This window comes from Muntiacus reevesi, chromosome 1 (assembly GCF_963930625.1).
Source record: "Muntiacus reevesi chromosome 1, mMunRee1.1, whole genome shotgun sequence".
Lineage (NCBI taxonomy): Eukaryota > Metazoa > Chordata > Mammalia > Artiodactyla > Cervidae > Muntiacus > Muntiacus reevesi.
In genome coordinates this window covers 271,934,314-271,950,856 of record NC_089249.1, presented here as the reverse complement: position 1 = coordinate 271,950,856, position 16,543 = coordinate 271,934,314, and the positions used below count along the sequence as shown (strand labels likewise).

At 44.3% G+C, this 16,543-nt stretch overlaps 1 protein-coding gene across 7 annotated transcripts in view; it reads right to left on the bottom strand.

Moving 5' to 3' along the window:
- CAST (calpastatin) overlaps positions 1-12,103 on the bottom strand; it is a 122,653-nt gene extending 110,550 nt beyond the window's left edge. For 2 of the 7 annotated variants that reach the window (XM_065918644.1, XM_065919053.1), the window contains exon 1: positions 11,810-12,101. In XM_065918644.1, the coding sequence (XP_065774716.1) occupies positions 11,810-11,878 (69 nt within the window). In that variant the 5' untranslated portion in view covers positions 11,879-12,101. Of the gene's footprint in view, positions 1-10,885; positions 11,014-11,809 lie in introns of those variants that run through there. The other 5 variants (XM_065918563.1, XM_065918978.1, XM_065918813.1 and 2 more) reach the window with 4 other exon arrangements.
- Between the last annotated feature and the right edge of the window lie 4,440 nt (positions 12,104-16,543).

Here is a 16,543-nt window from a genome sequence, read left to right as displayed (position 1 = left end):
GATTGGGCTAGTTAACAGCTAACTGAAAACTTTTGATGCCCATCAAGAAAGTATTAATCCAGTGCTCTAAAAGGAAAACAAAGCAAAAAATCAACAAAACCCAGATAAAACCTTCCTATTCTAAAACTGTTCTTTTTTTTTTTTATGAAATTAATCAGATACACAACAGCAAACTGTCATCCTGCTTTAGGATGTTTTAGGAGCTGGAGGAGCAAAGACTGGAAGTGCAGGATGCCAGCCCTAAAGCAGGAGACATTTCATTAGGAGGATAAGGCCCCGGAAGCCAGCAGCTAAGATGAAAACACATGAAAGAACAAGAGTGACAGGAGTTTAGAGGCAGAGAAAATATCAGATAAAGGGCTTTTTGGTCTTGCTTCAAAAAGAATTTTCCAAACTGTATCCTGTCTCCTGGCATCGCTATATATTTGGTAAGCATAGCTGTCCTTTGTCCTCCTTCTAGAAGACAGCATTAATATGCATACAATTTTCTGCCCTAGCAATCTCACAAATGTGTCAGGAAATCAACAGGAGCAAGGAGCCATGAAGCTTGGCACTGTGCTCCCACCCAGCTAAGGACGCACAGTAGCACCAGGCTTCGACTCTGCAGCATTTGGGGCCGCCTCCCAGTGCTACCCAGATACACTCTGACACACTCAGAGACAAGGGCATATGTCACAGGATGAGATGAAGCTCAAACTTCTACACATATTAAAAGAGAAGGAAGACAGACAAAAATTGAGCTTCTGCAAGTCTAAGCTCAGCTGTGAAAGAGCATCAAAAGCTAGTGTGTTTCTGAAATGGCTCTGTTAGATTTAAAACCAAAAAAAAGGAACTGAGTTTCTTTTAGGGATGACAAAACATTGTAAAATGACCTTAAAGTGATGCTTGGACAACTGTGTACTCAGTACTAATAAAATAATAATCCTGAGTTAATAATAAAATGGGGCTTCCCTTGTGACTCGGCTGGTAAAGAATCCGCCAGCAACACAGGAGACCTAGGTTCGATCCCTGGGTGGGGAAGATCCCCTGGCGAAGGGAAGGGCTACGCACTCCAGTATTCTGGCCTGGAGAATCCCGTGGGCTGTATAGCACATGGGGTCATAAAGAGTGGGACATGACTGAGTGACTTTCACTTTCAATAGTAAAATATTAACATAATAAAATATTAAAAATACTGAATAGTATGTTTAAAAGGGTAAATTATGAATTATATCCAAATAAAACTGTTTAAGAAAATAATAAAGATTATGTGAAAACAGCTGGAAGATTTTCCTTCTGCAGTTTGGGGAATGCTGATGGAGATCAATGTCTGTATGTCCATTGAGAGCTGCAGCAAAATCAAGAAGACATGAAACATAATCCAGGGCCCTCTGGAGCCTGGTGCACACCGCTCAGCTCCCTCCCTGCACCACTGCTGCATACGGAGACAAAGGCTTGCTGAGAAGGGTGGGGTGGGGGTGCTTCCTAAGGATCAGAAAGCCTTCATTTAGCTGTGGGTTGCTCCATGTAAGAAAAGTTATGACAAACCTAGACAGCATATCAAAGCGATGGGAATACCAGACCATCTCACCTGCCCTCCGAGAAACATGCATGCAGGAAAAGAAGCAATGGTTAAAGCTGGACATGGAGCAATGGACTGGTTCATATTTGGGAAAGGAGTAGATCAAGGCTGTATATGGTCACCCTGCTTATTTAACTTATTTGCAGAGTATATCATGTGAAATACCACGCTGGATGAATCAGAAGCTGAAATCAAGATTGCAGGGAGAAATACCAACAACCTCAGATATGCAGATGACACCACTAATGGCAGAAAGTGAAGAACTAAAGAGCCTCTTGATGAAGGTGAAAGAGGAGACTGAAAAAGTTGGCTTAAAATTCAACATTCAAAAAACTAAAATTCTGGCATCTGGTTCCATCACTTCATGGCAAATAGATGGGGAAAAAATGGTAACAGTGACAGATTTTATTTTTTTGGGCTCCAAAATCACTGCAGATGGTGAGTGCAGTCATGAAATTAAAAGACACTTGCTCCTTGAAAGAAAAGCTATGACCAACCTAGACAGCATATTAAAAAGCAGAGACATTACTTTTCTGACAAAGGTCTGTATAGTCAAAGCAATGGTTTTTCCAGTTTGTCATGTACGGTGTGAGAGTTGGACCATTAAGAAGGCTGAGCACTGAAGAATAGATGCCTTCAAACTGTGGTACTGGAGAAGACTCTTGAGAGTCCCTTGGACAGCAATGAAATCAAACCAGTCAGTCCAAGAGGAAACCAACCCTGAATATTCATTGGAAGGGTTGATGCTAAAGCTGAAGCTCCAGTACTTTGGCCAACTCATTGGAAAAGACCCTGATGCTGGGAAAGACAGCGCAAGAGAAGAAGTGGGCAACAGAGGATGAGATGGTTGGATGGCATCAATGACTCAATGGACATGGGGCTTGAACAAACTCAGGGAGATTGTGAAGGACTGGGAAGCCTGGTGGGTGGCAGTCCATGGTGTCGGAAAGAGTCAGACAAGACTTAGCGACTGAACAACTCATCTTTCAGTGCAGGTCTCAAGCACCCAAGCACTTTTGGAAACGCTTAAGCTAGAATCCGGGGATTCAGATTTAGCTTATCCAGTGGTGATGCTGGGCACAGATGTACATCCCTGAACTTCCCCAGCTGAAACGAACACCCAGCTAGGACTGAAACCACTGCCTGGAGAGGAGCTCTGTGGGCACCATGACAGGAAGTAGAGGTTTCTACTCCTCCAATCACCCCCCTGAGTCAGCACCCATGAGAGCTTCCCCAAGTCAGGCCAGGGCAGCTCAGGGCCTCCTGGGTAAACCAACTTCCAAGGCAGGAACCCAGTGCCCTGTGTTCAACCCAGCATTTCCTGACTGTTCTGAGCCTTGTCCTGCTAGTGGCACATCAGATCTTCATGTTGCATGTAAGTCTCCATTTTCTTAGTAAAGCAAACGAATCAGCACTTTATCATATATGTTCCTGCTTGCTGATTACTTCATAAATGTATATCTTGTCTGCTCAACCAGATGGTAGGTTAAATTCTTTTTTTCCTAGTCCTGTGGTAGGTTCGACAAACAATTCTTGGCTGATGACTGCATTTCCAACAAACCTCTAAACATTCCTTAAGAAGTACTTTTGCTCTTTTCAGGTTAGTAGACTAGGTAAAATACTTTTTTTAAAGCTGAGAAAAATAGCTTGAAAAATTAAGAGACGATATGCAAACTGGACTTCCTGCAAAGTCCCTTAAAAATCTATTTTTGCATAATTCTGCTTTCTAAAACAAGACTGTTCAGCAAACAAACATAAGGCTCAAGATGGAAAGTTGGTTTTGCTTTACAACAGGCTCCCTGGTGCAGACCGATGTGGACCTGCTTGCCCTAGGGTGGACTCCCTGCCCTGACCCCGGTCAGTTGGTGTAGCAGGAATGTGTGATGGCTGCCTCCATGGGGGCCTGCTGCAGGCCAGGCCAGCAGTGGTTTCAGCTTCTGCAGGGTGATCCTGCTTCCCCTCCAGTCTAGGACTGGTAGCAGCTTCCTAGATTTCTAACCCCTGGGTTGCCTCATCCACCCCAGTTGGCTTCCCAGCCTCTTCTGTTACCTGGCAACCAGCTCCCTGCATTCCATTCCATTCCCCAAACTCGGGTAAGACAGGAGGAATGTGGGTCTGAAATGCGATGAGACTTTGAGCCAATAACTTAAACTTTCTGTTTTCTCCTTGTAAAATGCTGGTCATGATGCCTACCCCAGGGGCTGGCTTACATATGAAACAACTGATGTTAATGAGGAGTCTGGTCCACTAGTTCATTTTAAGAAAACAATAAAGGTCATTTCGCTCCCTTCTTTTCATTGGCATGGTGAATTATGAGACAATAAAATGAATATGAGAAGAAACAAGGTTTAAGCTTTCATTTTCTAAGGCTATAAATAATACAGCAGGGAATTTAGATTTTAACTTGCCATAAGTACAAAGGAACAAGATTCATCTGATAAGTTTATTAGTCTCACATTTCCATATTACAAATGAGGAAAAAAGGACACAGGGAATAGAGAACTCATGTTTTTCGAACAACAAACACCAGGCTAGTCACAGGGATAACACTTATTGTGCAATCCCCATGCTATAAAATACTTCAAGGGTGTGGGGGGTGTGTGTGTTGGTGGGGCTTCTAGTAAGACAGATAAGGCAGGATAGGCACAATGTCACAATGTTGATAATTATAGAAGGTGATGGGGACAAGAGGAGGGTGTTACATTATTCTCTCTGCCTCTGTGCTAAAAAATTTTTTTTTAAATTATTTGAATCTTCTTAAGAGCTAGTATCTCCCTAAAGTTACACAAAGGGTTTCCCCTGGAGGCTCAGTAGTAAAGAATCCACCTGCCAGTGCAGGAGACATGGGTTCAATCCCTGGAAAGGGATGATCTCCTGGAGAAGGAAATGGCAACCCACTCCAGGATTCCTGCCTGGGAAATCCCATGGAGAGAGGAGCCTGGCAGACTGCAATCCATGGGGCTGCAAAAGAGTCGGACACAATTTAGCAACTGAACAACAAGGGAGTCACACAAAGGGAATATCCTAGCCATTTTTACTTGCTTTTAATACCAAAACCCCCAAAATAATGGAGAAGGCTAGTATGAAGGGAAGAATTCATTTACTAAAGAAATAATCAGTGAGTAGCCGCTGTGTGCTAGGTTTTATAGGGGGAATAATTATTTAAAGAAAGTAAATGAAAGGTGTGATGCATGATATCTTTCTGCTTCTCTAAAAACCTTTGTTATCAAACTATAGAAATACAGGATAACCTTCTTTGGGGTTCTCATATAAAAGAAGACACAAATTAAGGTTTAACTGCATATGTATAATTCTGAAACCCTCATGTTTCCCTGAATTCCGTTTGCTTTTCTCCAACATTTTAACATCCCGGTGGACATGCCCAGGTAGCAGTGTAAGGGCACACCTTCTTTTTGCCCAGTTTTCAGAAGTAACATTGACTGCCTTTCTGCCATGTTTAGCTTAGGGGTTCCACTGTAGTAAGGCTTTTGGAATCTCCTCTGAGTCAAAGATGATGCCATGAGAATTTCAATAGCTACTCTGCCTCTTTTGTACTAGTCTTTAGGCTGTGCTTGTGATTTTTATCTATGAGAAATGCAAAAGACCAGGAATGGGCCATCAGCACAATTTTTGTGTCTAGGGCACCCTGTTCAAAACATGACACATGGCAGGTGGGCAATAAGCAACTGTGAACATCTTTGGCCTTTACCAAAGCATTTTTATGTTCTATAAGTTCTCCAGTGTCAGAAGGAATTCCATACATTTTAGGAAAACTAACCATAGACCCTTTTTCTTCTGGAGTTAAATGACTCTCCCATCTGAGGAAGCAACTTACATAGATGGTACTCATTGGATCAAGTAATTTCACACTTCTCTTAAGTGAAATTTTTGGGATATTTTTTCTTTATGGTCGCTGCAAAGCTTTCTGGGTCATTCTTTATGAAAAGAAAATGAAACAACTTGAAGAACAGAGGTTTAAAATCACATTAACAGGATTTCAATCCTTAAAACAGTTTAAAGGGAGGATTCTGGGAAGATGAAGTAAGAGGTGCCCGGAATCCATCCCCCGACCTGGAAGAAAATCTCCCTGGCAGAATCTGTCTGATGTAACTACTGTGAAGTTCTGGAGCCTATCAAAGACTTGCAACTTCCAGGGGAACATTTAAATAGTAAGTTTTGGTTAATTTGCATCCATTTCAGCTCAGCTCAGCAGCAGCTGCCCATTCCTCATCCCCAATTCACAGCTCAGGTGGCTCAGGGGTAAAGAAGACTCAGGAGACATGGGTTTGACCTCTGGGTTGGGAAGATCCCTGGAGGAGGAAATGGCAACCCACTCCAGTATTCTGGCTCGGAAATATTCAACTGTGAGAGGAGCTGGGCAGGCTACAGTCCCTGGGGTCGCAAAGAGTCAGACAGGACTGAGTGCCTGAGCACACAAAACTCACAGCAGGCAAGTAAGTGCGCACTGGAGCATGCGAAAAGGACTCTGCCCTCCAAACACTGTGGGTCTGTATTCTGATCACAGATAGCTCACGCCCAGGGAAAGGTACAGAATCAGAAAAGACCTGAGAAGCTCTTCAGTGTACACTTTTGGCTGAACCTCAGCACAAAAAGAGCCCATCATTATCAAAAACAAGACAGCAAACCCTAAGGAAATAGGAGAATTTGATTCCCAAAGCTTTCAATGATTCAAATATCCAGTTTTCAACCAAAAAAAAAAAAAAAAAATCACAAAGCATGCAAAGAAACAGAGATGTATTGCCCAATCAAGGGGGAAAACAAATAAACAACAGAAACTGTCCCTGAGAAAGAGCTGATGGTAGATACACTAGACAAAAATTTTAAAACAACTGCCTTAAAGGTGCTCAGAGAACTAAAGCAAGTGTGGAGACAGTCAAGAAAACAATGCATAAACAAAATGGAAATACCAAGAAAAAACAGATACTCTAAAAAGAAACCAAAAAGAAATTCTAGAGTGGAGACATATAATAACTGAAATGAAAAAATCACTAGAGGGATTCAAAGGCAGACTTGAGGAGGTTGAAGAAAGAATCATGGCAATCAAAAATAGGATAACTGAAATTATAGGGTCTGAGGAACAGAAAGAAAAATGATTAAAGCAAATAGAGCCTACATAGTGTCCCTGGAAGCTCAGATGGTAAAGAATCTGCCTGCAATGCAGGAGATCGAAGTTTGATCCCTGGGTGAGAAGATCCCCTGGAGGAGGACGTGGCAACCCACTCCAGGATTCTTGCCTGGAGAATCCCGTGGACAGAGGAGCCCGACAGGCTACAGTCCACGGGGTCGCTGAGAGTCGGACACAACTGAGCAAGTGACACATAACAAACAGAGCCTACAGGACCTGAGCGACATCGTCAAGTACGCTTGGGTTGCTTCCATGTATGGCCGTTTTTTGAGGAACCACCTTACTGTTTTCCGTAGTTGTGTGGATAAGCAAAATACTCTGTGTGTGTGTGTGTGTGTGTGTGTGTGTGTGTATTTCAGCCTTAAAAGGAAGAAAATTTTGATGTATGCTTTAACTGGATGAACCTTGAGGGGATTAGTGAAGTCGCTCAGTCGTGTTTGACTCTTTGTGGCCCCATGGACTGTAGCCTACCAGGCTCCTCCGTCCACAGGATTTTTCAGGCAATAGTACTGGCATGGGTTGCCACTGCCTTCTCCAGGAGATCTTCCTGACCCAGGAATCAAACCCTGGTCTCCCGCATTGCAGGCAGATGCTTTACTGTCTGAGCCACCGGGGAAGTCCAGTGAAATAAGCCAGTCACAAAAAGGCAAATACTATAAAACTCCACTGATCTGAGGTGCCTAGGATAGTCAAAATCATAGAGACAGAAAGTAGCATGATGGCTGGCAGGGACTCAGGTGGATGCAGAGGAGAACGCAGAGTTACTGATCAACAGGCATAAAGTTTCGGTCAAGGAAAATGAATAAGCTCTAGAGATCTGCTGTACAGTATTGTACCTACCGTGAACACTAATGCACTGTATACTTAAAATTTGTTAAGAGGGTACATTTCAGGTTAAATGTTTTCATAATACAATAAAAATGATAAGGAACACAGATACTGGAATATAGTACCATGCGTTCAAATGTAGATATGAAAATTGCATGAGAATGTATTGTTTGATGGGTATAGAGCCCCAGTTCTGCAAGATAAAAATTGTTCTGAAGCTAGATGGTAGTGATGGTCGCACAAGAATTATGAATATTTAATTCTACTGAACTTTACAGCTATAAATGGTAAAGATGGTAAATTTTCTGTGTTTACCACAATAAAAATTTTTTTTTAAACCTCAAGGGAAAAAAACACAACAAAGACGGGTTGCTTAGAGGTTTTATACTCCATTGAGACAGTCTACTCAGAACTAATTACCCACTAGATCACCTTGGAACCTCAAGTGGCCACCCACTGTTTCCACCACCAGCAAGCTACATCATTCTTTAAAAAGTATTTATAGAATACAATTAAATTTCTGGGAAGTATCAAAATGGATTAAAGAATAATATCATCAGGGGTACTCTTAAGTCTTGCCTGCAATGGGAAACAAACCAATTCAGAGGCCGGGGCAGGGGGCGGGTTGGGGGTGGGGCAGAAGGCGGCGGTGCTGTGCCCTTTTTGCAGAATCTATAATTTACATTCCTTACTGTTAAAAGTCACTGCACCCAAGTGGTCTGTCCTGCCAGGGAAGGTTTGTGACACTCTTTCCAGGTTGATCACAATGACAGGGCCTCCCAAATGACTTAGCTCCTAGATGACTCTGCCATTGGCCCAATAGGTCTAATTAGGCTAAGAAGCATCTTTAATTAACATGGTCTAATAGAGCCAACTTAGGAACATGATTACTGGTGTCAGCCAACCAAATGTCCTCTTCTTCATGCTTCATCATTATGAAGGTCATCAGATGTTCTTCAAATCTAGCTTTGTAAATTTTTTGTTTGCTTGTTATTTTTTACTAAAACCACAGAGTTCTTCAAAAGATCAGATCCATAATATTCATGGTATTCACCGGGAAAATATACATTGAAGTGTTTCATTGATTGGCTTTATAGGTGGCAATCCCTTAAACAAAACACATCATAGATACACCCTTCAATTATTTTATCTTATTCTGCCTACATTTTTAAAGTTAGCTGATTCAAAATCTTTTTCAGTAATTGAAGGATCTCAGTAAAGACATTTTAATTATAGGACTTACTAAGCATGATATACATATGTGCAGATGTGCATTATATAGTGTTTTTGTATAAAATTCTTGTATTAATAAACTGCATAAATGCTATATTTAATAGCATGTAATATAAATCATATATATGTATGTATACACATATATAAATTGGCTCCATAGATCTTTAAGGGATTATAGATGGTCTTCTGGGTGTGCGCATATTTTGCTGTGGGAAAGTGGTCCACAGCTTTCGTTTAATTATCAACATGGCTGTGGTCATCCCCTTGCAGCCACCAAAGTGGTTAGAAACCAATGTCTAGAGCTATACTGTCCAATAGAGTAGCCATTAGCTACTCATGCCTATTAAGTACTTGAAATATGTCGTGTTAACTGAGATGTGCTCTAAGTATAAATACACACCAGATTTTGAAGAAAATGAAAAAGAAAATTTACAATATCCCAATGATTTGCACACTGATTCCATGTTGAAACAATACCACTTAGGATATAGTGGGCTAATTAAAACATGTTGTTAGTATTAATTTCCTCTGTCAGCTAAGGTCACTACTAGAAAATTTAAAATCACATATGTGGCTCACACTATATTTGAACAGCTCTGGCTAGGGAAAAGTTAGAGCTTCATGACAGGCAGGTTGCTGACTCTAGGAGGTTCCTACTAGCAGAAAAAGAAAATTTAGGATAGTTCCAACACTGGATTATAAGAGAGGTTTTAGCAAAGATGTCAGACTGTGCTTAAATATGATAGGGTTAAAAACATACCTTTAAACCATTTTCATTCCAATATTCCAGCAAAATTTCCTTTAAAGAATCACGAATTTGGGAGAAGAGTGATGTTAGCTCTGAACCACTGTTATTGACATTTGCAGGTAATTCATGTAGTGCATTTTGATAAGAACCTTAGGACAATAATGACTCAAAGTAAACTTTTGTTTCTAGCACATCAATAAGATGCTACATTTAAAAAACCCAGAAAATGTACAAGGAAGCATTCATGAAGAAACATCTCAAGGGAAATGGAAATTTCCAATCATTAACAATGTATGGGCATTGTACTTTTATTCAGGAATTAAGTCTTCAACAACCCGTATGTGGTACCTATTATCACCCACATTTTATAGATGTGGAAATCGGTTGAAAAAAAGAGAACAAGAATTCTGTCTCATTTTCCACTTCGAGGCTAATATTGAGTCTGACACATAGCAGATGCTCAGTGAATGGTCACTGGCTGGAAAGGGACATTTTACTGATTCCAATACAAGGTTTCTCTCTAAAGAGTGTCTGATTACAACACTCTTGCTGTTCCCAATACCACATGATGAGAGAGAAGGGTGTACTTAACTATTTTTTTCCAGGTGTCATCATAAATCAATGGGATGTAAATATTTCTTTCATTTCTGTCAGCAAGACTTGTGTGTATTGTTATTATTTTGGAAAGCATCCTAATATTATATTAAAGCATGCTTCCTGGTTCAAAACATTACAAGTACCAGTTTGACTGGATATCACACTTACAAGGCTGGACAAGAATCAGTGCATTAAATAAATGGAACATCTTTGCCCCTGATCCAAGCAATAAAGTATAGAGTCTCCCTCGCCCTCCCTCTCTCTCTCATTCTCAACAAGGGTCTTGATCTCAGTTGTTTATGTTCCTTGGAGTTTTGGGATTTTTCTCCTTGCCCCACCCCACTATCTTGGTTGCCTCTCTACTTTGCGTTGGAAAATGCAGGCCCAACAACACGCATCTGAAAGTTTTGCGCTTTACTTATGAGTTAAAAAAAACCCCACAAAACTCTAGAGCTGAGCTCTTTCTGAGTCCGCGTTTATCCAGGAATCCGCGTCCGAGGGCAGAATTCCTCCGGCAACAATCCCTGTGCCATTCAACTTGTGAGCCTGAACTCACGCCGACCAGCACGTGCACGTCCGAGCTGGCTCCCACATACCACAGCAGGGTGGGGCTCAGCCTCTCCCGGAGCCTACCCTGAAGGTCTGAGAGGAGGTTACAACCTGCTCCCCAACCCTCGCCGGCAAAATCCTGAACAGTGACCTCGCCTGCAGCCCAGGAAGGCAGGGCACATTCCCTTCCCAGTCCTGCCCAGGGACGATCGCTCCTATTTACCGTCTTGTACCACCAGCTTGCAAATGCCATGGCGACGACGGATGTGCTCCGAGTGGCGCAGCGAGGGACCCGGCGAAGACACGGGTGCAGCGCAGCAAGGGGCCGCCGGCTCGCACTCCACCTGCCGCAGACCTGGCTGGGGCTGGCTCTGCAAACCCCAAGGCTGTCAGAGGGTGGGCCAGGCAGCTGGGCGGGGCCTACCCGACCCCGCCCCTCCGACTGACCCCGCCCCTCCGGCTGACCCCGCCCCGCGCGCCCCGCCCCGCCGGTTTGGCTCAAAGCTGCTAAGGGAAGAAGTGTTATTGCTCCAGGCAGCCACGCCCTGCAGCCTGGACTGGACGCGGAAGACCCGACTTTTCTGCTGAACTGTCCTACAGACTCCGGAATGCCGGGGGGTCCCAAATGAACTTCATTCTCCTTTTACCCTCATCCGCTTCTCACCCACCCCTGAATCATCCACCAACTTTTCCCAACGCATGAGTGAGAAGTGAGCAAAAGTCGCTCTGTCCTGACTCTTTGCCACCCCATGGACTTTATCTCCAGTGCAGGGAATTCTCCAGGCCAGGATACCGGAGTGGGCAGCCAGTTCCCTTCTCCAGGGGATCTTCCCAACCCAGGGATCGAACCCAGGGCTCCCGCATTGCAGGCAGAGCCGCCAGGGAAGCCCACTCCAATGTGGCTTGGGCCGCGTCCAGTGCAGTTGGCCGGGACCCGGGGCCATCCGCGGGCCCCTCCAGTCACCTGCTCAGAGGCAGGTTCTGAGTCCACACCCTCCCCTCCCCAGATGCTTCTCCGGGCCCGGGAGGAGTGGTGCCCGGGGGCAGCAGGCCAGCCAGGTTAACCCTCCTCTGGAGGTGGACCCAAGGCTTCGGGGGGCCCGAGATCCTCCCCGCGCTCAAGCCCGGCGGTAGGAGCGCCACTCACCTCCTGGGTGTGGCGGGGAGAGCGCCGAGGCCGCGGGGAGGCGGCGGGCTTCGGGCCCGGCTGGGACATGGCGAGACCGGTGCGAGCGCTGCGGCGGAGCCTGGAAGGGAGGCCCGAGCCGGGGAGCGCTGGGAGGGAGCTAGGGCGCGGAGGGGCTGGCGGGCGCGCCTGTGAGGCAGCTTTTCCGACCCAGCCCCGACCCGCGGGGGCTCCCCCTCTCCGGGCAGGGCCCTCCTCTTCCTGCCTGTAGCTGGCTGCGCCCGGGCAGCAGCGGCCCCGGGCTCCCTGTCTGCAGCTCACACTCTGGGTCCCGTATCTTCTCCCAGGGACACCCCACCCCACCCCATCCCATCCCACCCGAGGGCTCCTTGGGTGCCCCAGTGGGTCGCAGAGAGGAGGGGCTGGAGATGGCGGGGTTCCTCCTCTGACTTGCCTAGGCTTAGCTTGCAATTGTGCAAGGAGAGCGGAACCGGGGCGTGGCCCCGTCTACACCTCAAGCCCCCCTCCCTAAGAATCTCAAGAATTAGTTTTTCTGCAGCCTGCTCTGGGGTAACTAGGAGAAGAACTTACCAACTCAGATGGCCCGGGGCCTGGACCCTCTGGATAAGGAAGCGGATTGCAGAAACAAATTGGTTTATGTGTGACTCCGTGTGTTGTGAGTGTGTGTGTATGAGTGTGTGTGTGTACACACGCGGGCCTCTGTATGTTTTATGCCACTTTACTTTGGGTTGGGATGGGGGTAGTTTTGAAAGCGCAATGATGTTTTATGTGTTAGAAGTCTTAGATTCCAATCAAAATCTAAGAACAATCCCAAGTTTAAGCCCCATAGCCTTTCAGGAGGCTGTTGAATCTTGTTTGCGAGGAGGAGGCGGGATTGCTTTTGTATTTGGTTCATCTTAAACAGCACTTCCTGGTTTGAGGCTGTGAATTATAACAAGCCTGAAGTGAAATGTTACAGGCCAGACTAGAAAAGGCTCCTCTGCAGTGATTGCCTGCCTGTGGTTGCTGCAGGTTTGTGAAGATCTGACAGAAGAAAACCTGTTAACCCTGCCATGGCACTGACAATGTGGCCTTGTGGTCACTGCTGTCTGCAGCGCTGTGTTTCAGACAGTTGGGGAGAGAAGGTGCAGGTTACAGAGAAAGACTAGTCATGCTGAATGGACCTTGGCAGAAAGGAATCCTTGTTTCCTTCTCCGTTCTCATTTTGGGCATTCTGACTTCCCTTTATTGGAGGGACCTGTTCCTTCATTCTTCATGGCGGTCGGGGTGGGGGGGGACAGTGGGCAGGGAGGGATGATTTCAATGCATTTCCTCAAAGGAAATATCTATGTATCTGATATTTCAAAAATACAGCATTAACAGGTTTACTTCTGTTGGATCGTCACAAACCAGCAGCAACCACAGGCAGGCAATCACTGCAGAGGAGCCTTTTCTAATCTGGCTTGTAACATTTCACTTCAGGCTTGTTATAATTCACAGCCCCAAACCAGGAAGTGCTATTTAGGGTGAACCTAAGACAATTTATACATACCTGAATCAACTTGGATAAGGGGCCTATGATTGCCCATTCAATGAAAACTGATTGATGGCATCAGTTACATTCATAATTATGGAAAATATGTCATAAACCTGAAAATGCTTTTATGATTGTGATCAAACACCTACAGTAATTTAAGCAAACCTAAAACGAAAAGGGTGATATAATGGCCCCACCTCCAGGCCCAGGAATTGAAACCACCTCTCCAGGATCCTAAAGGGCCTAGATTCAGTATCCCCAAGTACATTATTCTGACTCTGGAAGAACAGTTCCCATTAAAGTTAGAGTTGTTTTTTAATGGAGTACTGAAATTGGGCTTAGGACTTCCCTGGTGGTAGAGTGGATAACAATCTGCCTGTCAATGCAGGGGACACAGGTTTGATCCCTGGTCCAGGAAGATTTCACACGCTACACGGGGCAACTAAGCCCATGTGCCACGACTGCTGAGCCCATGGGCTGCAACTACTGAAGCCCATGCACCTAGAGTCTGCTTCACAGCAAGAGAAGCCTCAGCGATGAGAAGCCCATGCACCCCAATGAAGAGTAGAGCCCCTTGTCGCAATTAGAGAGAGCCCGTGTGCAGCAACAAAGATCCAGCAAAACCAAAAATAAAACTGAACTTAAACTGGCTAGTTTCATATGTGAAAGCCTTCCATGTAAAGCACAATGAAAAGGACGTGGGAGGGAGGTTAAAATACATATTTCCTGCCCTCCAGGGACTTAAGAGTTTAGCTGAAGTCATATAGCATTTGTAACATATGATCATTTGGGTGGCATTGAAAGACACAGAGTGGGTGAATAAATACAAACGTACTTTGGGAATTTCGGATTCTGTGGGTATGGGGGTCTATAGGAAGGGAAAGTAGGCTTGAGCCGGCAGACTGGCTGGTGGGAGGTGGTCAGAAGAAAGAAGGGATCAGTTCAGTTCAGTCACTCAGTCATGTCCAACTATTTGCAACCCCATGGACTGCAGCACACCAGGCTTCTCTGTCCATCGCCAACTCCCAGAGTTTACTCAAATTCATGTCCATTGAGCTGGTGATGCCATCCAACCACCTCATCCTCTGTTGTCCTCTTTTCCTCCTGCCTTCAATCTTTCCCACATCACGGTTTTTCCAATGAGTCAGTTCTTCCCATCAGGTGACCAAAGTATTGCAGTTTCAGCTTCAGCATCAGTCCTTCCAATGAATATTCAGGACTGATTTCCTTTAGGATTGATTGGCTTGATCTCCTTATAGTCCAAGGGATTCTCAAGAGTCTTCTCCAACACCACAGTTCAAAAGCATCTATTCTTCAAAAGCATCAATCAGTTGTGGGTGTGACTGGTGATGGAAGTTAACTCTAATACTGTAAACAGCAATATTGCATAGGAACCTAGAATGTTAGGTCCATGAATCAAGGTAAATTAGAAGTGGTCAAACAGGAGATGGCAAGAGTGAACATCGACATTTTAGGAGTAAGTGAACTAAAATGGACTGGAATGGATGATTTTAACTCAAATGACTATTATATCTACTAGTGTGGGCAAGAATCCCTCAGAAGAAATGGAGTAGCACTCACAGTCGACAAGAGTTCGAAAGGCAGTACTGGGGTGCAATCTCAAAAACGAGTCTGTTTGTTTCCAAGAATGATCTCTGTTCGTTTCCAAGGCAAGCCATTCAGTATCATGGTAATCCAAATCTATGCTCCAACCAGTAATTCTGAAGAAGCTGAAGTTGAACAGTTCTATGAAGACCAAGACCTTGAGGAACTAACACCCCCAAAAGATGTCCATTTCATCATAGGGGACTGGAATGCAAAAGTAAGAAGTCAAGAGATACCTGGAGTAACAGGCAAATTTGGCCTTGGAATACAGAATGAAGCAGAGCAAAGGCTAACAGAGTTTTGCCAAGAGAATGCACTGGTCATAGCAAACACCCTCTTCCAACGACACAAGAGAAGACTCTACACATGGACATCACCAAATGGCCAATACTGAAATCAGATTGATTATAGTTTTTGCAGCCAAAGATGGAGAAGCTCTATACAGTCAGCAAAACAAGACTGAAAGCTGACTGTGGCTCAGACCATGAACTCCTTATTGTCAAATTCAGACTTAAATTGAAGAAACTGGGAAGACCACTAGACCATTCAGGTATGACCTAAATCAAATCCCTAATGATTATACAGTGGAAGTAAGAAATAGAGTCAAGGGATTAGATTTGATAGACAGGGTGCCAAAAGAAGTATGGATGAAGGTTCATGACATTGTACAGGAGGCAGTGATCAAGACCATCCCCAAGAAAAAGAAATGCAACAAGGCAAAATGGTTGTTGGAGCAGGCCTGACAAATAGCTGAGAAAAGAAGAGCAGCTAAAGGCAAAGAAGAAAAGGAAAGATGTACCCATTTGAATGCAGAAGTCCAAAGAATAGCAAGGAGAGATAAGAAAGCCTTCCTCAGTGATCAGTGCAAAGAAATAGAGGAAAACAATAGAATGGGAAAGACTAGAGATCTCATCAAGGAAAGTAGAGATACCAAGGGAACATTTCATGCAAAGATGTGCACAATAAAGGACAGAAATGGTATGGACCTAACAGAAGCAGAAGATATTAAGAAGGGGTGGCAAGAATACACAGAAGAACTGTGCAAAAAAGATCTTCATAACCCAGATAACCACCATGGTGTGACCACTCACCTAGAGCCAGACATCCTGGAATGCGAAGTCAAGTGGGCCTTAGGAAGCATCACTATGAACAAAGTTACTGGAGGTGATGGAATTCTAGTTGAGCTATTTCAAACCCTAAAAGATGATGCTCTGAAACTGCTACACTCAATATGCCAGCAAATTTGGAAAACTCAGCAGTGGACACAGGACTGGAAAAGGTCAGTTTCCATAGCAGTGCCAAAGAAAGGCAATGACAAAGAATGTTCAAACTACCGCACAATTGCACTCATCTCACACTCTAGCAAAGTAATGCTCAAAATTCTCCAGGCCAGGCTTCAACAGTGCATAAACAGTGAACTTTCAGATGTTCAAGCTGGATTTAGAAAAGACAGAGGAACCAGAGATCAAATTGCCAACATTTGTTGTATCATTGAAAAAGCAAGAAACTTCCAGAAAAACATCTACTTCTGCTTTATTGATTATGGCAAAGCCTTTGACTGTGTGGATCACAATAAACTGTGGGAAATTCTGAAAGAGATGGGAATACCAGAC